Below are 24,325 nucleotides of genomic sequence, written 5' to 3'. Positions count from 1 at the left end.
TAATATCTTAAAAAGAAAAGAAAATTACATGACATTCGGTTATATAAATTAGACTAATGATCCTTCTTGTTATCTGCTCTCCTTCCCCTTCTATACATTGGCTAGTTTGATTCTTTTTCTGAAACAAAGCTCCCATCATACTATATCTCTCATTTTATGTTCAACCTTTTTCCATTGTACAGTAGACCAATCATTTTTTATATAATTAAGGGATTCATAGCCTTGATTTTTTAAAAAGATTTATTTTTTGAGAGAGAGCGGGCGCACCTGTGATCTGGCAGGGGAGGGGGGACAGAGAGAGTGAAAGAATCTCAAACAGACTCCCTACTGAGCAAGCAGCCCAACTCGAGGCTTGATCTCATGATCTGAGCTGAAATCAAGAGTCGTTCACTTAACCAACTGAGCCACCCCTAAACTTGAATTTTTTAATGGGCTATAAAATATTCCACTGAGCATTGTCTCTTGGTTCTATAAGCATTCCTGCATTAAACATTTAAATTCTTTCTAGCCTTCCAATATAAAACAAAATAACTATTTTTACACATGAAGGCCTTTTTCCACATGCAGAATAATTTTCTTGCAATAAGTCAATAAAAATGAGTTTAAGATCAAAACAAATGAGTATTTTTAAGGTTCTGTGATAATGATCTTCAAAAGATTCCTAAGATTTTAGATTGCTTTCAGCAATGTATCACTCGGTATATAACTTCTAGGGTAACTGTTGGCTTGTTTCCTCACTTTAGAGCGCAAGAAATTTAAGGGAAGGGGGTGTACCTTATCGCAGAATATGTGCCAGGTTTAAATTACAATAAGTAATTGCTGAATGAGATAAACTTGTGCCAATATGAGATCTATGTGTATAATTAACAGTTATACTTCTGGGGCACCTGGGTGGCTCAGTGGGTTAAGCTTCTGCCTTCGGCTCAGGTCATGATCTCAGGGTCCTAGGATCGAGCCCCGCATAGGGCTCTCTGCTCATCGGGGAACCTGCTTCCCCCTCTCTCTCTGCCTGCCTCTCTGCCTACTTGTGATCTCTCTCTCTGTCAAATAAATAGATAAAATCTTAAAACAACAACGAACAGTTAAATTTCTCTTTCAGATTGTATTTTTAAAAATTCTGAATCTCTGGCTAAAACCTGGCCCTACCCCTTAGCAGTATAACTTTGGGCAAGTTCAGGAACTCTAGGCCTCAATTTCCTCATCTCTAACATGAAGATAGGTTCCGAACACGACACAGTTCTTGGGAGGATTACATGAGTTAACACACACATAAAACTCAGAAGAGTGCTTGGTATGGAGGGTATGTTCAATTAATGCTAACGAATATATGTGAATGCAAATAGTAGCAAAGGACTTAAAATCAAATAGTCTCAACTCACTCACACATCCAGCCCCCTTGAGGCAAACTTTTCTTAAGCAGGTTTTAATTTTTTTAAGTAGTCTTTACACCCAACGTGGAGTTTGAATTCACATTTCCGAGATCAAGAGCGGCATGCTTTATAGACCGAGCCAGCCAGGTAGCCCTCTGGGCAGGTTTTAATTGTAAAATATGATATACATAGTAAAAAGTGCATCTTTACATGCATGCATCCCTAAAAATTCCCTTTGGTTTTCCCAATTCTTAACTTCACTAAAAGAGAATCATAGTATATCCAGCCTTCCAGTCAATATTGTTTTTAAAAATTAATCTATGTTGTTGCCGGTAGCTCTAGTTCGTTAAACTTTATTGCTTTATAGTTTCCCACTAAATGAATACACATAATTTAATTTTTGACTCTTAAGGGACATTTGGGCTGTTTTCAGTTGGTGCTAGTGCAAATCACACACACATCCTGTTGCAGCAGTTACTCTAGTACATACACCAGCTGGGCAGGGGAGAGGGAAACTGGTTGGGTTGTGGAGTAGTAACACAACTTAAGGCAATGAACAATGCTGAACGCTCTCTGAAGTAGCTATGTAGACTTATATGCCTATATAAGCAGGTGTGGGATTCCTATTATACTCCAGGTCTAGGAAACCCATAATTATCAGACATTTTTTGTTAATGGGATTGGAGTGTTGTGGCCTTTCATATTGGACACTTTTCTATGTTTATCAGCCATCTGGATTTCCTTTCTTTAAGATTTTATTTATTTGACAGAGACACAGCGAGAGACAGGGAACACAAGCAGGGGGAGGGGGAGAGGGAAAAGCAGGCTTCCCGCTGAGCAGGGAGCCTGATGTGAGGCTCGATCCCAGGACCCTGGGATCATGACTCAAGCTGAAGGCAGGTGCTTAACGACTGAGCCACCCAGGTGCCCCATCCCTGGATTTCCTTTCTTAATGAGCCTTTAGCCATTCTTATTTTCAATTCTTCTCTATTTCCAAGTAACAAACTTACCTGACCACCATGTCATGATTAAGTTTTAGACATTATTAACTTCCTACTTTACTAAATAAGATGTTAATTCATTTACACTCTTTTCCTAAGTCCATTTCTCTCACTGAAGTCACATCCCCATTAGTTTTTCCACTGGTCATGAACTCTTGAACTTGCAGTGATATCCTTAAAAATCTGTATTGTTGGGGCGCCTGGGTGGCTCAGTCAGTTAAGTGTCTGCCTTTGGCCCTGCATGGGGGGCCTCCCTGCTCAGTGGGCAGCCTGCTGCTTCTCCCTCTGCTTGCCACTAACCCTGCTTATATGCGCTCTCTCCGAGACAAATAAACAAATAAAACCTTAAAAAAATCTGTATTGTTAATTGACCATAAACTCTCCCAAAGTCCCACTTTGGGAATTCGACGTTCTTGCTTTTTTCCCTTCTTTCCACCTCTTGTTTACCTTCCAAACCTATCTTTTATGTTGTCAAAGCTGATATTTACATTTTGTTCTGTTTTCTGTTGAGGTGCTAACAGCAAATAGTCCCTGGTCCTACCAGGTATGTGCTTTCACTCCTTTTCTTCCAACCCCCCCACCTCCCACCCCGTCATGTTGCATGCTTTACTCCTCTCAGGCGAACCGGTTATTTTCTACTTAGGAACGAGAGCAGAAAGCTCCCCGGAAGCTCACGGTTGACTGCGAAGAGGTGGGTAGTCAGTTATATTAAGGAACCTCCCAAATACTCTTTTCTAGGGTGTACAACTGCACTAGGTGCCCTAGTTCTCCCCAGTTTTTTTCCTCAAATTTTTATTTAAATGCCAGTTAGTTACCACATAGTGTTACAGTGGTTTCAGTAGAATTTAGGGATTCATCACTTACATCTAACTCCCCAGTTTTTTCCAAAGTAAAATTATCTCATTTCAGGAGAATGAGGGTGGGGATGGGAGTCAACTCTCCCAAATAAAAACCTCCCACACCCGCTCTCCATATTTCAGTCACATTTTTACTAATTCCATCGTCTCCTCCCTGCGCATCTGAGGGTGGAGCTATTTCTGCCAGGGGGATCACATTCCCCTCAGCGGAAGCCAGTCCCTGTGTAATTCTAGGTTGTGGTGTTCCTCTGTTCACAGCTTCCCACCCTCCCACTTGTCTTCTGTCTTTGTAAAAAATGTTGAAAAATCCCTTCTCTTGATTGTTGTGGATATATTCTCAAAAATTTTGATACCAGCACTTTAATGTCTTATCAAAATGGAGAAGAGCTGAGAGGGTCCTCAGCACATCCTGAATCAGGTAATCCCTGGTTACAGTTCCTGACCTCCTTGGGTCTTCCCCAGTGCCTACTGCTGCTTTTAGAAGTACAATCTCCCTAGTGTCTTGGTGCCGGAAATGAACACATCTAAAATGACCATGACTGCAAATTAGACGGTCTGGGGTCTTGTCTCTACTGTGCAACTTAGTAACAAAGCACTTTAAGGGCTACAAATTGTAGGTGCTCGTTTAGAAGATAAAAGGGATAATTTGATATCAATTCCAGATTCGTCCCACTCGAACATTTTATAATTTCCCAGGTACTTAGCTTAGAATTTCCCTATGTTACTGTCCTTAATTTTTATTAGGAAAATAAAAATCTGGCTTTCTTTTTTAAAAAACCAAATAGTAAAAGGGGCACCTGGGTGGCTCAGTTGGTTAGGAATAGAAAAATTCCTTTTTGATTTTTCTCTGAATTCAAATGTCTATCTTTCACATTGGTCTAAGCCAAGGAATCGGTGAGGGAAAGACAGAAGCCATGTACAAGCTCTTCCAGTGTCCTGATCAGGCTTCCGGCTGCCCAATAACTACTAGGTTTAAAAAATTATCTCTGGATCTTTAAAGTGGTAACTTTGTACCTCTAATGCTTCTTGTTTTAAACTGGTTTTCTCAGGCTGCTCTTGAACACTTTCGGATGAGTCGTCGACCTCTTCAATTTCTGAGGAGGAAGGACTCTCTACTGTCACAGTCACCGGAAAATCTGATTGCTTAGAGAAAGAAGACAAGGTTGTAGAAGAGATAAAAATCAGATACCAAATATTATAGGACATTTAATAAAACTGATCTAAGGTATCATGTCATTATCTATAAATGTCTTCTACTACTTAGTCTAAAAGAAGCAATGACAAAGTAAAAAGACAGTGACTTATTTTTGCTGTCAATGTATGGAATTCTGTTAAGGTTAATATTTGGAATCATCCATATTATTTTTAATTTTCTTTCACATAGGCCGAGTGAGGAGTCAGGGTGAACATTTTCCTCAGACCAACTTTACACTGAAGATGAGACATTTACTCTCCACTGTACAAAAAGTCTGGAAGAAATGTAGTTTTTGGAGGAAAAAATCCATCAGTAGGGGAGTGGTAAGAATTAGAAGAATGATTAGAAAGTCAACATATCTAGTGAAAAAAAATTTTTTTAAAGTAAATCACTTAAACATACACAACTAAAATGGACCCATCAAAAATCTCATCGTATCCTCCTTCAGCCACCATAAGCCAGAACTACTGTAACGGTAACACAACTCTCAAGTTTCACTGCCACTGGAATGCAGTTTAGTATGTTGTTTCCAAACACTTGAAAACTGACCTGATCACGACCCCATAAAAAGTCTACAGATCAAAAAGAGGAGCGCTGGGATTGCCTAACTGCACAGAAGACAAGTCACTGAGGTGCCATTTTAACCACAGGCAACAAATCCCAGAGTACAGGAAAGTTCCAATGGTAGAAAGAGGTGTACACCCTTTCTTCTGGACATGCAGGGGGCAGGGCTCACAGCTAGGGTGCTCTTCTCCCCATCCAGCAGTGTTACCCTACTAAGAGCAACTCTGCAGTCTCCCAGCACAAGGGGGAAGGAGAACCTGACACTCTGACAGGAATGGCTGGTTCTAAGACCATGAGGCAGCAGGACAGGGAATGTGTGTGGTCTTGGTGAGAGAGGAAGTGCTCTGAGAGATGAGAGACTCTGGCTTCTTTATTTTGCCTTTCGGATCTGGAACTTACACAGATAGCCCTCAAATAACATTTCTTGAAAACATAAAAACATTCTTGAAAATGACAACTCCATGTGTTGGGTCAAGAATAGCGGTCAAATTCCTTTCACTGGGTTAACAGGTGACCTGTGGGCTGGAGAAATGGCTTCCCTGTTTACAGATGGAACCACAAGATGCCCAGTGTGTGTCACAGTCACAGAACTACATGGTGTCATTGGGAGAGCAACCTGACAAGTTGCAAATGGATTTATTTCAGAGAGGGAATGTTCCCTGTAAGGCTCTGTTTAGTCTAAAACACAAAGAGAATGACCTCCCTCTGTTCTCACTTAATCTTCTATATACGGTAAATATGAGAACTACATACCTGCAAATGATTATATACATCACGAGTTTTGATTAATGGAAAACCCCTAAAGAGATATCAACAAAGTAAGTTAAACATTGACGTGAACATCATCAGTTAATGCCAGTTAATAAAATCTGCTAGAATTATGTACAATAATACTATTAATAGTACATATGAATTTTGTATAAAAAAAATAAGCTCAAAATAAGGAGCCAGGAGGCTCTGCTACGGAGAAAACTAAACAGGGTTTAGCAGACTGGCTTGTCATAACTCCCTGAACTGCTGAGGGATGTCTTCACTTTCTACGTTCAGGTTGGTTTAGGCTTCCAATCTAACTTCTTTGACTAGTAATCATTCTCCAATTGACAACTCCTTGTGATCAGAATGGTCTTGAGATTAATAAGTATCATAAAAAGATGATATGAAATCACAAAGTCATAAAACTGAAGTGTAAAGACTGGAGCCTGGGAACTAGAGTTTATGCAATAATAATTCATATCACCATTTGCAATGGAGAGTACATTTATCAATATAATGTGAGCATCAATTATTTTAGAAAGTACCTACCTCAAGTCTTATTTAAAATCAAGTCTTTGTTTCCTTTTTTCTTTTTTTTTAAAGAATTTATTTATTTATTTGACAAAGAGAGAGACGCAGCGAGAGAGGGGGCACAAGCAGAGGGAAAGGGAGAAGCAGGCTTCCTGCCAAGCAGGAAGCCTCATGTGGGACTCTGATCCCAGGACCCTGGGATCATGATCTGAGAGGAAGGTAGATACTTAATGACTGAGCCACCCAGGTGCCCCAAGTCTTTGTTTTCTTAAGCAATTGTTAATCCCCAATTTCTTGAAAACTACCCCATAAATTATTTAAAAATAATCTATAGCAAATTAATTTACTCAGCAGGCCTAAAATTATAGTTTGACCATTTAAAGAGACTTTTATACTTCTAGGATAAAAATTGCTAGGCACCGTTATCCTCTGGATAAGTAATCAGCTAAAAGTAGTTAAATCTAATTTACTAAATCTGATTCACTAAAATGATTTAAGCCAGTTGACTGAGTTAGATTAAGTCTAATCCCTCCTCCTCATCCATTCTGCATTAAACTATTCTCCAGGCTGGAAATGTCTTTTTTCCCATTCCTTACATATCCAACTTCCTCCTCCTGCACTGTAGGGCCCTGCCAATTATACCCACCTTTAATGAAACCTTTACTCACCTGTACCAGTGGGGAGAATGTTATCTCTTCTTGACTCCCACAGGGTTACATTTGTTGTGACACAAGAAATAGCTTGCAACTCCCAATTATAACTGTTTTTGTTTTGTTTTGTTTTGTTTTTCTTCCTTCAAGGACTCATTAGGCAGAAGCCACAGGTGAGTTATTGTTTTTTCCTCTAGAGAAACCACTAGAGACCCCCCACATAATAGAAGCTCCAAAATGAAAATTTCTGAACAACTTAAGTTAGGAAGATATATACTCTACCTGCTCCTTTTTGCACGTTCCGCTGTGCGCCACGGCAGGAAACCAGACACGCCAGGAGGTAGAGGTTCAGGAGCGTAACACTCTTTACCAAGGGAGTGTTTTCTTCCATTGCTTACAGGTTTCTTCGTGGCCAATCCTGTTTGCAAAAGCATTAAAGGACAAAATCAAGATGCACTAAATGGTGACACAGCAATCATCACATGTTCACACTTTATAGAATAGGCACCTGCCAATGGTGCGAGGCCATTAATAACAGGATCGTTCTGTAAAAATGCTTTTACATAGACTAGCAATGTTTACACATACAAGTTCTCATAGAGTAACAAGTTATCATTTTAACTAAAATATATGAGATGTGCATAACATGCAAAAGTAAATAAAAAATACATCCCAAAGAATGAAACATGCACGATACACCTTATGTATCATGCAGAAACGTTCATTTTATTGAACCTCAGAATATCTTTGGTATTTCTGAATCTCAAAGATAGAGAAACACTGATACATCCCTGATTCCTGCCAAAGAGAATCTGAATTGGACCAAATTTCAACTTAAGTTTAGTTTTCCTATGTGAAAACAATCAAAGTAATAGGACTGAAAGCTGCTAAGTGGCAGGTAAGTCAATGCTACCCTCTGTAAGTCTGTCACCTTCAATGCTCATTTGATTTCATATAGAAAATGAAAAAGAAGTAAGACCCAATGGATGAAAGAGCAAAATATGGAGACTTGGTCCAATTTCAGTATTAAAAAGTCAAGTATCCTTATATGAAATGGTTAGTAGCAACAACTAGACCTACATGCCAATACTTTATTTAGAATAAACCATATATTAAAATTGACATTTAAATATTTTTTCTCTTACTCAAAGTAAGTAACATAGGTTTATTATATTTATTCCTCAAATCTATTTTACTATACTACTTTAGCAGCATTAGGGTAGCATGAGAAGTAAAGCATATGTAGCAACAGAGGGCAAATATTTCATAGAGTATAGCTTATTGATAATCACATGACCTTGTGTGATTTCTCTGGATAAATTTATACACCTCTTAAAATATATAAAAGTTCCATTCACTTTGTGTTATTTTTTGTTTTTAACTTAATTACTCTCAAGGAAAAATGTTCGTAGATTTGTGGTTTGTAGATGTACACTTCTCCCCTGACTTTCAGAAACTAATGCAAATACCATTTGTAATTAAATCCAAAATAATTCGCATGTATCTTAGGAGATACAGTTCCCATTAAAGTTCCTATCTTCTTTCTGCACACATGATTACAATGTGAATGTGACACAACTCACACATTTAACCCTATACTCACCTGGATCTAACTACATTGCCAGACACTGCTGTGGCTTACCTCTATGTCTCCATATAACTGAGGCAAATACAAAAAAAAAGCCCAAGAAATAAAATTACTCTTAAAATAGCTCAGTGAGCCTGTAAACTTCAGTTACATTTCCACTTTGTTTAATCATGCTAAGGAAAAAAAAAAAGATTTTTAATTTTTTATTCTCATTCCATGAAGTCCTATTATATACCACCAGATACTAAAATTACAGAAATCCCAATATAACATATATATTTTTTACCTATATATAATTCTATTTCTAATATTATATCAAGGGCACCTGGGTGACTCAGTTGGTTGGGCAACTGCCTTCAGCTCAGGTCATGATCTTGGAGTCCTGGGATCGAGTCCTACATTGGGCTCCCTGCTCAGCAAGTAGCGTCCTTCACCCTCTCCTCCCTCCTCCTGTCCACTCTCACTATTTCTGTGTCTCCCTTTCTCTAATAAATAAATAAAATCTTTTATCTAAAAAACAATAATATTATATCAAAATACCAGTTTAGACACTTTCAAGAATGTTTTACTCATGATGCAATTAGATTAATAAATCTATAAAATTAGATATAATAATATCTAATTACTGTGACATCACAAATCTCAGCTTCTTGCATATACTATTTTTTAATATATATTTTATATGTTTATATATTTATATATATATAAAACATATATATTTATATATATGTTTTAAAACATATACTATGTTTTAAAATAAAAATTGCTAGAAGAGTTGTTAAGCTTTCTTTTGATTTAATAACTCCTACTCAATATTTTATTGACCAAACAAGGAGATTAATGGAGAATCAAAAATATACCTTTTAATAGTAAAAAAAGAAGTCGTATTTATGGAGATGTTTACAGTACTATTAAAAAATTATATAATATTTAGGTTATTTTGAATTTTCCACTAATTTATTATTTATTTATTTATTTAAAGTGGGCTCCGCACCTGACATGGGGCTCAAACCCATGACCCCAAGATTGAGAGTCATGTACTCTACCTACTGAGCCAGCCAGGCACCCCAAGTCTTTCACTAATAAAAAATAGACTAAACTCAATGAAACCTTGTGAATACATAAAAATGTATTAACTACGAAATCATACAGAATTTTAATTCAATTTAAAATGAAGTGAAAGAAGAAAAATGGCAAATTTTATTCGAGCTCTGTGAAATCACATCAATATTCCATCCACCCTGTCACCTGTGTACCTACATTGTTTATGTTAATAGACCACAGGAAAAGAAAACTAAAATCTTAACCAAGAAATATATTCAAAATAATGAACTTTTTAAGAACACATCACTGGTTAATTTAAAAAATGGAAATATTAGCATCTCTTTTTAAAATTGTTTCTAATTCCATAAATTCTCATAATCTGTATCTGAACATTTACAGTCTTTCCTATAGGCAGTGTGGTTAATCCTGGTTGTTAATTGTTACCCTCAGTATCACACAATGGGAAGAGATTCTAATTTTAGCCATCGGAACACATACACGGCATAAGTTCTAGCTGCGTTAAAATGCCAGGAGAGAAAGAGTTACCAATTCTAATAGTAGCTTTCCCCTTCCGACCATTTCCCAGAATTATAGTTCTCTTTTTCTGTCTAGCAGTTTTGAATGGTTCCTTCACTGATGGAGAAGTTATCCACTGGTACTGGAAGAGAAATAAAAAACATTTATTTCAGTTACAGGTTATTTATAAGGGTTTGATCTCAATTGGAAATTAAGCTATTTTGAGTTAACAAAAGGTTTGCAATCTGCATTTCTGGGACCTCAAATTAAAGAATCACACAATGTTTTCAAAACAGAAAAGCCATTTGATTTGACTTAATTGATTTAAGATTGCAGAAAAATGCCTTGATAGTTTTATTTTACGAGGGAAAAAAAAAAAAAAGAAAAACACGCAATTAAAGAAAAATTCTTCCAAGAGAACTACAACAGGTTACCTCTGACTTGGCACTCCTTCCATTCTGGAGAACTTTTTTGATAACTGCTTTCATCACAGAATGATCTAAAGTAAAATAAATCGAAATTATAGTAATTGCTTCCCAATGAGCGGTTATTCCCTTTTAAAAACAAACAAATTATGAAAACAAATTACAAAAAAACCAAACTAATTACTGCTTTTCACATGAAACTAAATATAAAACCCACATTATGTGATTATATACGTATTTCCCCCTTTTTAGTATTCTAATTTCTTCCTCAGAAACCTAACACGAAAGTATGCCCCCTCCCATATTGCCCACAATGACTATTCTTTCGGCAGCAGCAAAAACGAAATCTAAACACTTTGTGTCTAACGTGGCTTTGGATAACTTTGGATAGAAAGCAAAAGTCTGGGCAATGTCCAGATGCTTAGGTACCTAAAGGGCATCTAGTCTGCCATACCAAAGTCCTGATATTCTCTCAAAGCTGCTCCTCTCATCAGACCCCCTTTCTCAGTGAGTGGTACCAACCGGTTGCACCTGTTATCATCCTGCACTTGCTACTTTATCACTATTTCCTTCATACCCCACACCCGATCTGTCTTATTAGCTACCCCCTAAAACACAACTGAACTGAACCGCTTCACCAGCCCCAACCTTCTACCCTAAGGCAAACCATAAACAGCCCTTATCTGGACTCCTGACGGGAGTCATAGTCTCCGGACCGGTCTCCCCATTTTCCTTCTTTATCTCTCCCCCACCCCCGGTCTATTCTTTACACCAGAGTCATCTTACTGAAACACAATCAAGCCTTTTCCAGCTCAAAACGCTTCACTCACTCAGAATAATCCATGTCCTTACTCTGGCCTTCAAGACCTTGTAAGATCACACCCCTGGCCAGCTCTGCGACCTCCCTGCATACCTCGCTCTCCCTCACTCAGAGTTCCGACCATGGTAGCCTCCATGTTTTCCTTAAATACTCCACCCACCCTGTCACCTACGTGCCTGTGTACGCATTGCCTCCAGGTCTCCCAACGGCCAGCCACTCTCTTCATTCAGCTTTCCCCTCAAAAGTAGTTTCTCCAGTGAAGCTGTCCCTCATCATATGGCATATAGTCCTACTGCCCCCTTCAGGGTCTTTACCTTTGGCTGTTTTGGTACTTCCCACCATCTAAAATCACACTACTTATCTGCCTACTCATTTCTACTTGAATTCCTCCACTAGAACATAAGCTCCAAGAGGGTAAGACTTTGGTTGACCCTGTTCACTGCCACATTCACTGCCTAACCTGTGTCTGGAACACAGAAAGGATTCAAAAATTACTTGCTACACTGAGAAATGAATGAAATGCTCTTTGCAGCAATGCAGAGGCGACAATTCTCCTGGTGGAAGCTAGCTCATAATCTAGGTTCGCCTTATTCAGTGGCAGCCAAGAGCAATTTACACGTATAACTCATGTTAGTCAGTAAATTATCTGCTAAAACACAGGAAAGTACAAGATTAGGAAAATACAGCATTAGGAAAGCAAACACATTAAGTTTTAAAAACTGTCAATACACGAACACATTCTGTTTTGTTATTTGTTCATCAATTAAAAAAGGAGTGACATACCAACGAGTGGATTTTTCCTTATATCCAGAACGACCAGAGTTCTGTTGGTTTCGAGGGCCTTTAGTAAAGCCTTTGCTCCTTCATTGGTGAGGCCACACTGCTGCAGGTCAAGTGCTTTTGAAGAAAGACAAAAGGTCACTTGCCAACTCTACACAGATTTGACACACATACAACTCTCACGTATTCATGTAAAAGCTCAGGTAAGATTTCTGTACAAGAAGTCATGGCAGGTTTTTAATCTTGGGTGTTGAAGAAAGAAAAATAGAAAAGTACATACACACACATATAATACAAAATCCAATAAAAAAATTCTTGGATGAGCCACGACTAGCCTGCTCTTAGTACCAATAAATGACCCAACATATTTTATAATTACAGAGGTGAAGAATAACTCTAGTCTGTGAGTGAAAAACCTCACAAAAGGAGTCTCAGGGGGCGCCTGGGTGGCTCAGTGGGTTAAAGCCTCTGCCTTCGGCTCAGGTCATGATCCCGGGGTCCTGGGATCGAGCCTTGCATTGGACTCTCTGCTCGGTGGGGAGCCTGCTTCCTCCTCTCTCTGCCTGCCTCTCTGCCTGCTTGTGATCTCTTGTCTGTCAAATAAATAAATAAAATCTTAAAAAACAAATGTGGCTCCTCATCAGCAAGGATGCTAGTGGCAGAGTCAACTTCACAGGCAAAAGCTGGGTGGAGCTCAGAGACCACGCTGCATTCTTTCAATACGATCTTGAGTTCCAAATCACTCTTAAAACTAGTTAAAAGGAAAAAGCCAAATAGCAGATATGTAGTAATTGTTAGTTTTAGAAAAGAAAAATAAAGACAAACGTCTAAGAGGGTATAAATAACAACAAATCCAAAGAATGTGTGAATAGGGAACTTATGCTAAGAATTTACCATGAGAGAATGACAGTCCACACTGTCCTGAAAAGGTCAAAGAACAGAACAAATGATCCTAATCTAGTAGTTCTGAGGCCGAACAACATACTCATTTAAACCAAAGGGATATCACAAAAGCACAAGTATAAAAAACACTACTTAGGAGGAAACTATCATATGAGCCTCCCCCGCTTTTAAAAAAAGATTTTATTTATTTATTTAACAGACAGAGATCACAAGTAGGCAGAGAGGCAGCCAGAGACAGAGAGAGGGGGAAGTAGGCTCCCTGCTGAGCAGAGAGCCTGATGTGGGGCTCGATCCCAGGACCCTGGGATCATGACCTGAGCCGAAGGCAGAGGCTCAACCCACTGAACCACCCAGGCGCCCCGTTATGAACCCTTTTTTAAAAGTATTGTATAAACCATTACACTAAAGTAACTGAGGTCTTTTAAAACCCCATGACACACAGAAATAAGCCAGGCATATGGAAACAACAGGATGCAATCCTCACAAACTTACCACAAAATGGACAAAGGATATAATTAACCAACTAGCCATATTAATAAAAATAGCCACTACATGTCACTAGTATGTAAACAGAATACGAATTAAAATAAAATGAGATTGTTCCAAGATCACATAAAAGGTCAAGATCACATAACAAAAACCTTGAAAATGTACATGCCGTTCTGACCTAGCAACTAAGAATTTAACCAAAGGAAGTAAGAGACGTAGGCAAGGACATGTATCAGAGTACTGTTTTTAACAGTGAAAACCTGCAAAGAGCTCATATATCTAGCAATAAACAAGCAAAATGGACCACGGCATATTCATATAATGGCAAGTCACTAAAAATGATGTGGGAGATGTAAATGTACGTTTACCATCTTAAGATGGTCAAACCATATTAAATTTAAAAAGCTATCAAGTTTGGAGTAATCCCACCTGCATAAAAAAGGAGGGGTTAAAAAAATAAAAATAAAATAAAAATAAAATAAAAATTAAAAAGGAAGGGTTATCACTTTTATAGCATTACAGTTTTTACTAGTGACACGAGCCAGCATTTGTGAGGGGAGAGGCCTCACGTGCACTGTTAAGGTGGATTATAAATTGGCACAGGATTTCTGAATGGGAATTCGGCAACGTGCAGTAAGTGATAAAAATATGTCACATTATGAGGTCTTTCCACTTTTGGTAACTTAATCTATAGAGCTACTGCAATGGTCATAGAGATGTGTTCACTACACATGGTTCCTGACAGAGCAAAGTACAAAGTGTTTAAAACTAATCGCAAAGGATGAAACTACTGTACACCGACATAATGGAGGACTATATGATGCATCATTAAGTAAGAGAAGAGCATGAAATAGTAACGGAACCATGAGTTCACTCTTCTAGTCTCTTGAGTGTATGAACATGTTTATAGAAAAACAAAACACTGAAGGTACGCTAAAATGTGTATTAAGATTATGAGTAATTTTGTTTAGTTACTCTGTATTTCCTATAGTATATGCAACTCTTAGAGAAGCTTAAAAGCACAGTAAAAGGTATTGGAAAAAATAAGGCTTAAAAAAATATAAATATAAATATAAATATAAAATATAAAATAATAAAATATATTTATATAAATCATAAATATAAATATTTATATTTAAATATAAAATATATTTATATAAAAATATAAAATATAAAATAATAAAAAAAAAGGCTTAAAAAAATCCCATGACAATGGTACCAAGCCAAAAGCTAAACATACTTAACATTTAAAAAATTCTAGGATTTACCTCTAAGCCATAAATCCTCACTGAGAGATTCTGCAAAAGCACTTGCGCCAAGGTCACCAATGAGCGTGTTGCAGTTCAAGGTGATGCGCCTCAGACCAGCCATACAGTCCAGATCAGGCCTCCTGTAACGAAGACTCTCGGCCCAGATTTCTTCGTGCCTTCTCATGGTCTGATACTTCAAAGATTTAACAGGATGAAATTAAGACATCTGGATAAGGAAGCAGGGTATGCCTACTGAGGACGGCTTATCATGTCAGACATTTATACGCACATACAAGCATATAAGCCAAGAGAGTCACCCCGAGAGGCTCAACAGTCAGTTCTAGCTCAAGAGTCTCAGGGACCCAGATTCTAATTTGCCAGTGATTAGATTCTAGCCAGGGAATGACCTGTGGCTGATTAGTTACATAAACTTTGACAATCAAATTACATTCTATACATTTTATTTTCTTTATCTGCCAAGTCAGGGAATTGGTTCTAAATTCTGTTATTGCTGAGGCTCTAAGTTCTATCATTCTGTCCTCCTGTGGTTTCCAGACCCTTGACTGGGCATCCTGCAGTAGACTTTCTGTAACATGGATCTACTTATTGATAAATTATACACACGAAGTTACACGTTCAGTTCTGCACATACACTTCACCTACGTTATAAACTACACGGTTATTTTTTAAATATTACAAAAAGAATATAGAGGTTCTGGTATTTTCTTTCCCCAGCTCAATGGATCTCACTATTTTAGAGTTTGCACACCAACTTAAGAGGCCTCCAGTATGCAAAGCCAGTTTGACCTCCCTCAGGAAATTGATGGTTTGATTTTTAACCACAGATAGAGTCGTAAAGACATATTCAGTTCTCTGTATTCATAAGACAAATTTTGGTAACAGGGAACACTGACTTTAAAAGAAAGAAATCTTATTACATGCTCAAACAACAAAAGACTCAAAGTTCCTATGCCAGTCTAAATGGAAAATCATTGGTGCCGTTTTTCTATGAACATTAACTTATAAAAGCAAAAAGTAGAAATCACAGCAAAACACTTTCACGGTGCTTATAATGTGCCAGGCACTATTTTATAAAAACTAGTTCATTTAATCCTCCTAATAAAGCACAGAGGCTAAGTAATGTGTCCATGGTCAGAAGCTATGAAACTGGTGAGCTAGAATCTGAAACTGGGATATTTGGCTTCAGAATCCATGCTGCTGACTGTTTTCTATATCTGGGGTCAACGGACTTGCTCTGCACAGGCCCAAATGTAAATTTTTCAGCTTTGTGGGCCATAAGGTTTCCGTTGCAAATACTTAACTCCACTGTTGTAGGACGAAAACAGCCACAGTCACAAAGTCAACAAATGGGCCTGGCTACGTTTTAGAAACACTATAACACCCGGTGATGGGCTGTTTCCAAGAACTAAAAATACATGAAAGTATTATTTATAATGTATTATACACTAGATCTTTTATTACTACAGTTAAATGGATTACCTTTCCTTAGTGGTAGAACCCCAAACTGAAAACTGGTAATAATCTTTCAACAAAACCAAAACTGTAATCATGTATATCAAAAGACAAGAAAAGATGTGCCATCTTGTATAGGAGTATTAATGTGCTTTAATTACAGAATATGTTTTCATGAAAGTTTAAACAGAAAGTCACCTTTAAGATCTTGGCCATGTGATCTGCTCCCTGCCATGTCAGATTACACCCCGTGAAGTTTACTGTCTTAAGAGTGATAGAGTTCTTTATACCTTGACAAATAACTAAAAGGAAAAAAAAAAAAACCACACACACGATAAGATGAAGAGCCCATACAGTCTGGTCAATTCTGACTTATTTGCTTTTTCTGAGTCTACCGGAGGTTTATAGCTGCAGTCTTAAAATCACTATCTACAATCTTCCCAGGCAACGGATGGATTGGTGCAGTCTAAAATATGTCAGTAATAAAGGGTTATTCTAGTTTACAGCAACAGTTTAATTTTACCTAGATGCTAGAATTGAATATTCTGAACCTGGCAAAGTTTATGCCCAACTAGTCAGTAAAGTACTCTGTACCTTTTGAGATATAAGAAAGAAAAAGAAAAACCTAAAAAGTCTAAGACTCTTCCCATATATTCCTATATTCCTATTTCCAATGATATAACCCAAACTCATTTATCAGTTACCCGTCAATTTAAATGTCAACTCTAAACCCAGAGTTTTATTAGGTACTATGCAATATACTAGAGCAATGTAAGACAGAACATGTCAAGTCTTAATTCCCTCAAATTAAAATGCAGCCTTCCTTACCACCCCAGACCACTAGTGGACACAGTGAACACACTAATTCTTCAGGACCCCAATCAACAATTACTTTCTCTGTGATTACTTCTATGATACCCACCCCCCACCAACACCACTGAATTTGCTGGCCTTTTATATACTCCCATAGCACTTTGCATGTATTTCCTATTTTAGTACAGAACACAGTGCATTTTGTCATTATGATTGCATACAGATGTTTTAACTATTTAAGGATAATGATTCTTTTGTCTTTACATTTTGCTATTTCCCTTCCCATAATTATTTCTTGATAATAAAAAGATGAATGAAATAATATAGTATATATTATACTGCATATATATAGTATTATACTACATATATATGAACAATATAGTATATACTTGTGTGGCTTGTGGCTTAACATAATCTAAGTGAAAATGGTTCGGAGAGTATCCAGCATGACAAACTTTCAGTGTACAGGTGAGAGGAGACCATGGTTTGATCAGGCATGGGAGACAATCCAGGCAGAAAAGGTACAGACAGCAATTAACACGCAAGCAGGGAGACGTGAGATCAGTCTGGTTGGAGGAGACTTAAAAAACATTGAAACTTACTTTCTAAACCTCCGTCTCCAACTGGGCAGTTTGCAAGAGACAGGTGTACCAGAGAGGTGGATTTATTCAATCCCTTTAATGAGAAGAAAAAGTTAAAATTTTTATGGGTTGAGTTTCCCCCCAAAGCAAATATCCAATGTTTGCAGGACACACTGGAGAAGCCTCACCTTTGTCAAGGCAGTCAAATCTCTCTCGCGCAGCACTAGTCCGTTCAGCTCCAGATTCTTGAGTGCACTTGATATACTTAAACAGCACTTGAGAGATTTACATAACTGGAAGGTCACATCTTTGTTTCTTATCGCAGGAACACGACTTCTGCAAACTTTACTTCTGTCAGAACCTAAAGCAAAATTATTGCAAAATATGTATTATCATCGTGAGAAAGCATCTGCTCTGTGTTCTTAAAGCCCTCTTTGAGGGACACATGTAAGCTCAAAGCATCAACCACACGAGATACAGAAATATAAACTATGGGTATAGAGGCTCCTATGAAAGCAAGATGCTATATCTAAGTGTGGCTTCAGGATCACCCTGAAGTTGAATCTAGAAAGGGAATGACCACATAGTCTGGGTGGGAGGAGCTTAACTGCAGAGAGAGCACCTGCGCAAAGACATCCAAGCCTGACACCTGCTGGCCATGGAAAATACTGCAGGTGGGGACGACTAAAGGCCAAGACACAAGGGGGAGGAGACAGAAATTACAATACAGAGGTTAGCCAAAGCAAGCCTCGGATAAAAAGCCTATGGCTTTTACCCGGAAGCTGATGAGGACAGAGGCTACCACTGGCACAGTAAAGGTGCCTCTGCAGGTTAGAAAAAAGTACCTAAATCAGACAGATTAGAAAAAGCACCTCTTCCTCAGGGTCAATTAGCCCCCTGGGGCTTGGCAGAGATTTCAAGCTTCTGTGCAGAGCAGAAACCTCGCAGCCCATACACAATAATCCTGTGCTGGTGAGCCCTTACAAGCATTATTTTAAGCATGTATTTTCATTTTAGAAGATCACTGAAGGAGCGCCTGGTGGGCTCAGTCGGTTAAAGTGGCGATTCATGGTTCCGGTTCAGGTCATGATCTCAGGGTCCTGGGATTGAGCCCCGTGTTGGGACTCCATGCTGGGAGTGGAGTCTGCCTGTCCCTCTCCCTCTGTTTCCATACCCCCCACCCCCGTCTCTCTCCTTCTTTCTCTCAAATAAAGAAAAACATCACTGAAGCCCAGTAAGCAGATGAACTGAGAGAAACTGAACTTAGAGGCAGCAACACTAGCTAGAAGTTGGCGAGATGAAGCGCCTGGGAGGCGCAGCTGATTAGAGGATCCAGTCTTGATCTCAGCTCAGGTCTTGATCTCAGGGTTGTGAGACTGAGCCCAGTGTTGAGCTCAGCACAGAATCGCTTGAGATTCTTTCTCTCCCTCTGTCCCTCCGCTGCTCATGCTCTCGCTCTAAAATAAATAAAATCAAAGAAAGGAAGGAAGGAAGGAAGGAAGGAAGGAAGGAAGGAAAGAAAGAAAGAAAGAAAGAAAGAAAGGAAAGGAAAGGAAAGGAAAGGAAAGGAAAGGAAAGGAAAGGAAAGGAAAGGAAAGGAAAGGAAAGGAAAGGAAAGGAAAGAAAAAAAAGAAGAGGAAAGCAAAGCCATCCTGGTGAGAATAAAGAAGCAAACCTAGGAGGTTGAAGTCTACAGCCTGGAGCCACTGGATGCAACAGAAAACAAAGGTTCAGGGAAGGAATTCTGAAGAGTGGTCTCTATGACACATTTTTCCTACGTTCAATGTGAAAAATTAGGCAAGATTAAGTATAGTGGCCTTGACTTTGAGGTCTCTTCCCACTGTAATTGCTTCTGATTACTTTGGATACATCGAGTCCCTTCAGAGGTGTGGAACAGTTACTACACCTGCATGAGATGAGAGAATAATGTGACTTCTCTTCACTAGGGGATAAATTGAAATGTCCTTGCAGAAGAGATAACAGATGATGTGAAACCCAGAGCCTAGAAAAAGCACATGACAATTGTTCAGATTTTTTTGGTTTTGGTTTTAAAGATTTTATTATTTATTAGTGAGAGAGAGAGAGAGAGAGAAGCAGGCTCCCTGCTGAGCAAGGAGCCCGATGGGGCACTCGACCCTAGGATCCTGGGATCATGATCTGAGCCGAAGGCAGACGCTTAACCAACTGAGCCACCCAGGTGTCCCAAGTGTTCAGGTCTAAAAAATATATCCATAGTCACCTTCTCTCCCGGATCTTCACATCCTGTGTCCTGGCTACTTTGTCTCAGCTTGTAAACATATTCAAGTGGGTCCATTTTATTTTCTATTTATTTTTTTATTTTAAGGATTTTTATTTATGTATTTACTTGACACAGAAAGAGAGACAGCAAGAGAAGGAATACAAGCAGGGGGAGTGGTAGAGGGAGAAGTAGGCTTCCTGCTGAACAGAGAGCCCGATGCGGAGCTCGATCCCAGGATCCTGGGATCATGACCTGATCGAAAGGCAGACACTTCACTACTTAGCCACCCAGGCGCCCCAAGTGGGTCCATTTTTTAAGATTTTATTTATTTATTTGACAGACAGAGATCACAAGCAGGCAGAGAGGCAGGCAAGGGGTGGGGAAGCGGGGGAAGCAGGCTCCCTGCTGAGCAGAGAGCCTGATGTGGGGCTCAATCCCAAGACCCTGGGATCATGACCTGAGCTGAAGGCAGAGGCTTTAACCCACTGAGCTACCCAGGTGCCTCCGACCAAGTGGGTCCATTTTAAAAAACATCCTTCAGGCTTAGGATTTTCTAGATCTTCTTTGGGGGTTACCTCAGTTTCTCCCGTACCTCAAACATTCCCCCATAAAGCCCAGATCTGCACCTGCAGCCCCGAGATGGCTAGCAGACATGCTGGGATGCCCCACCAGGCCCTCCTAAAGCATTAACGATGAAGTGAGATTTTCCTCCCAACCCAAATCCCCTCCTACTGTGCTCTGTGCCTCACAGAAAGATACCGCTATAAACTGTCACCCAAGCTTGCTGCCCTCCCCCGCAACTGGTCACCAGGCCCTGTCCATTCTATCTCTTTGATCTCTGAAATCCAGTCCTCCCTTTCTATACCTTAATTTGGGCTCTCAGATTACTATTTGTCCTCCTCCCAATCAACTGCCTTCCATATGGAGGGCACAGCAAGCTTCTAAATAAAAAAATCCATCTCATCATCCTTGTGTCTCCCACAACCATCGGGATAAACATCCAACTATTCGATAGGACAAACAAGGCCGCTGCCTGTGTGGCTCCTGCCAGGTTGGTTTCAAGTCTCAGGTCTCACTTCTAGAACCCTAAGTTCTTGTCCTGTACTTTAGTTTTGCCATATTTTTATATTTCTCAAACTTTCGCACAAGCAGCTCCCTTCTGCCATTTGAATAGCTTCTCACATCCTCAGAAAGGAGGCACCTCCTCCAAGAAGTCTTCCCTGAACATTCCTTTCATTGTTCTCTGCTTTGCAGCACCAGAGGTCACTTCTTCCAGAACACTGACTACTGTGCTTGTGTTTACTTGCTGCCTCCCCCAGTAGAAGAGGAGATCCTCTAGGCCAGGAGCCTTGCCTCCAACAGTGCTTAGTGCTGGCTGATCTCATCTAAGTGCCCAGAAACTTTATACAACTTGTGCAATTCTTTTTTTTTTTTTTTGGTCAAAAAGAATTTTAAAAAAAAATTCCAGTGTAGTTAACATACAGTGTTATATTAGTTTCAAGTGTACCATACAGTGATTCAATAATTCTGTACAGGGGCGCCTGGGTGGCTCAGTGGGTTAAGCCTCTGCCTTCCACTCAGGTCATAGTCTCAGGGTCCTGGATCTCTGCTCAGTGGGGAGCCTGCTTCCCCCTCTCTCTCTGCCTGTCTCCCTGCCTACTTGTGATCTATCTCTCTCTCTCTCTGTTAAATAAATAAATAAAATCTTTAAAAATAAATAAATAAATAAATTATTTTGTACGTTACTCAGTGCCCACCAGGGAAGTGTACTTTTAAACAACCTGTTAATTCTAAGAAGAGATGGAAAGAATAGTTTTAATGCCACTCTACAAGTGTGGGGATTGTAGTTCAAAAGTAACTCGCTCAGGCCACACAGAGTCTATCCACTATAAGATGTCACTAAAAATAATAATAAAACAAAAACAGCTTCCCCCCCCCCCCCAAGAGCTAGGTCTTACTCAAACCGAAACGAAGCAAAAGCCTGAGCTGTATCAGTTTTCCAAATCGCTTTGTTCTCTGTCAGGCTAACTCGTTCAGAAAACCAGGCAAGATCTGTCGAACGCTTAATGAGGCCCCAGACCGCGCTAAGTGCTCTACAAGCAATAACTCCGTGCATCTTCGCAATCATCACGTAAAGCGCGTCCTGTTGGCCCACATCACGGATGGGAACGCTGAGACCTACGGGGCCGTAACTGACTCACTCCGGGCCACTGAGCTGGTAAGAGTCCCCGGGGTACTGCACCCAGACCGCGGGAATGGCCACCCCGGCTGGTGCCCAGCCTCCACCGGGCACCGTCTAAAATCCCGCTTCGCCGCACCGTCACCAGGGCCCCCGAAGCGGGAACTACAAACCTGTTTCGCCAAGCCACGGCTGGAAGAAGCTCTTGATAGAGACTAGGGGCAGATCTTTATTAATCTTGAGGGTGCTCAGGAGCGGCGCCCAGTCCACGAGGCGCAGGCGGTCGGCATTGAAGTCCAGCACGCCCTCCCGCAGGCAAGAGCGCACCGAGGGCAGCGGCACCGAGTCCTGCAGCGCGCACAGGTATTCATAGTGCGAGAAGAAGTCGGCCGCACTGTCGCGGCGCAGCTTCACCGAGTCGATCATGGTCAGGCGTTGGCCTCCAGGGACGCCGGCGGCGGAGACAATGCCCGCAGGCGCCCGGGAGTGCCGGGTCGCTCACCGCCGGGCAGCTGCGACCCCGCGGCTACGCAGCACCGGCAGCTCAGCCGGAAGACGCAGGGTCCCCGGCCACAGCTACGCCAGACCCTCGACGCCGCGCTCCCGCACCGCCCCCCGCCCCCCGCCGCCGGCCGTTGGCTCCCGCCCGACCGCCCTCAGCCGCGCGGGACCGCGATTCGAGCCGGCGGGCGGAGCCTGCAGGGGTGGAGCGCGGAGACGTCAGCACGCTCGCTGTGCGTCAGCACGCAGGGGGAGCCCCGCCTCTCGTGGGGACCCGGCGTGAGATCAAGAGGCGGGTCCTCCGAGACGAGGGAGGTGCGGAAGGTAGGCGGTTTTCGGGATTTGAGGTTTGCGGAGAGGTTTTTCTGGTCGAGTAACAGTGAGAAATCGATGTAGCAGCACAGTTAAAAAGTGGTCTGAAGTTCTGACGGGTGTCTTGTTCGCACCGCCCAGGAGAGAAGACCCTTAATAAGGGATGTGCAAGCGATTTAGTGGATGTCCACTGCTGTCCATTAAATCTTTGCTGTGTTAATTCCTACAAGTAACTCTTCATTTTTGTAGTTTCGACTTACCTCACACGGCTGTTGGCATATTTAATGAGTTCCAAAGATTCAGGACGTTATTGCGATTACTAGTAATCGCTTTGTTTTGTGTTGACATTTAACTCTCTCATAATTGTATTCTGTCTTCTAGCCTTTTTTTTTTTTTTTTTTTTTTTTTTTTTAGTAAAACGATAGAAGTTTGTTAGATGAAGATATAGAAAAAGCTCTAGATTGAGAGGGGGTCCCGACAGGGTTGCCTTTAGGGTTGGTCTTTTATAGAAAGCTAACCAGGGAATGAAAATGCTTTTAACATTTCTTTCTTTTTTTTTTTTTTTTTAAGATTTTTAATTTATTTATTTGACAGAGAGAGAGAGCGCGCACGAGAAAGCGCAAGCAGGGCGAGCAGCAGAAGGAAAGAGAGAAGCAGGCTTTCGGCTGAGCAGGGAGCCTGATGCGGGACTCGATCCCAGAACCTGGGATCATGACCCGAGCTGAAGGCAGATGCCCAACCAACTGAGCCACCCAGGCGCCCTGCTTTTAACATTTCTATTGATATCACCACTGAGCAAGGACTATCCATAACACCTTCAATGGCTTACTTCCTTTTTAGGGTATGGTTGATTATCCCCCCGCCCTTTTTAAAAAGATTCTATTTATTTATTTGAAAGAGAGAGAGAGAGCACAAGCCAGCGGGGAGAGGCAAAGGGAGAAGCAGACTCCCTGCTCAGCAGGGAGCCCAATCTGGGTCTGAGTGGAAGGCAGATGCTTAACCAACTGAGCCACCCAGGCACCCCCCTTGCAAGTGATTATCATAAAAAGGCACCCACCCCACTTGCTTAGGGCAGGGTGGCTGGACCCACCCTGCACGCCCAAGGCATTATTTTCTTCTCAAAGGTTTTTATTTATTTATTAGAGAGAGAGGGAGAGCACAAGTGGGGATGGGGAGACAGAGGGAGAAGGAGAAGAGCACGCCCCACTGAACAGGGAGCTCCAGGCAGGGCTCAATTAGAGGACCCTGAGATTGTGACATGAGTTGAAGTCGGTTGCTTAACCCACTTGAGTTACCCAGGCCCACCCTCCCAGGCATTATTTTAAGCACTGTTTAAGTATGAAATAATTTAATTTTCCTAACAACTCCATAAGGAATATATGATTGTATATCCACTAAGTAGGTAGAACTCAGATAATTGGCCTCTGAACCTGCATTTGTATACAGTTTCTAGAACGGTGATAATCTTTAGGTGTTATGTTTATAGCATTC

General features: G+C 40.5%; 1 protein-coding gene and 1 non-coding gene across 5 annotated transcripts in view; both read right to left on the bottom strand.

The window, feature by feature from the left end:
- Positions 1 to 22,574, bottom strand: part of LOC111153640 (centrosomal protein 78) — a 31,147-nt gene extending 8,573 nt beyond the window's left edge. For 2 of the 4 annotated variants that reach the window (XM_022512784.1, XM_022512782.1), the window contains exons 1-12: positions 22,195 to 22,574; positions 17,792 to 17,964; positions 17,625 to 17,697; positions 16,408 to 16,511; positions 14,755 to 14,929; positions 12,098 to 12,211; positions 10,504 to 10,568; positions 10,100 to 10,211; positions 9,556 to 9,558; positions 7,204 to 7,339; positions 5,741 to 5,786; positions 4,243 to 4,371 (exon numbers count right to left, since the gene is read on the bottom strand). In XM_022512784.1, the coding sequence (XP_022368492.1) occupies positions 4,243 to 4,371; positions 5,741 to 5,786; positions 7,204 to 7,339; positions 9,556 to 9,558; positions 10,100 to 10,211; positions 10,504 to 10,568; positions 12,098 to 12,211; positions 14,755 to 14,929; positions 16,408 to 16,511; positions 17,625 to 17,697; positions 17,792 to 17,964; positions 22,195 to 22,447 (1,383 nt within the window). In that variant the 5' untranslated portion in view covers positions 22,448 to 22,574. The remainder of the gene's footprint in view (positions 1 to 4,242; positions 4,372 to 5,740; positions 5,787 to 7,203; positions 7,340 to 9,555; positions 9,559 to 10,099; positions 10,212 to 10,503; positions 10,569 to 12,097; positions 12,212 to 14,754; positions 14,930 to 16,407; positions 16,512 to 17,624; positions 17,698 to 17,791; positions 17,965 to 22,194) is intronic. The other 2 variants (XM_022512783.1, XM_022512781.1) reach the window with 1 other exon arrangement.
- TRNAE-CUC lies at positions 9,501 to 9,573 on the bottom strand. Its single transcript has one exon. It is a non-coding gene; the product is annotated as a tRNA-Glu (tRNA).
- Positions 22,575 to 24,325: the final 1,751 nt, after the last annotated feature.

The sequence above is a fragment of the Enhydra lutris genome, unplaced genomic scaffold, assembly GCF_002288905.1.
Source record: "Enhydra lutris kenyoni isolate GAN:26980312 unplaced genomic scaffold, ASM228890v2 scaffoldscaffold33, whole genome shotgun sequence".
Lineage (NCBI taxonomy): Eukaryota > Metazoa > Chordata > Mammalia > Carnivora > Mustelidae > Enhydra > Enhydra lutris.
Note: the sequence above shows the minus strand (reverse complement) of the source record. Positions and strands in the feature narration are given on the sequence as shown.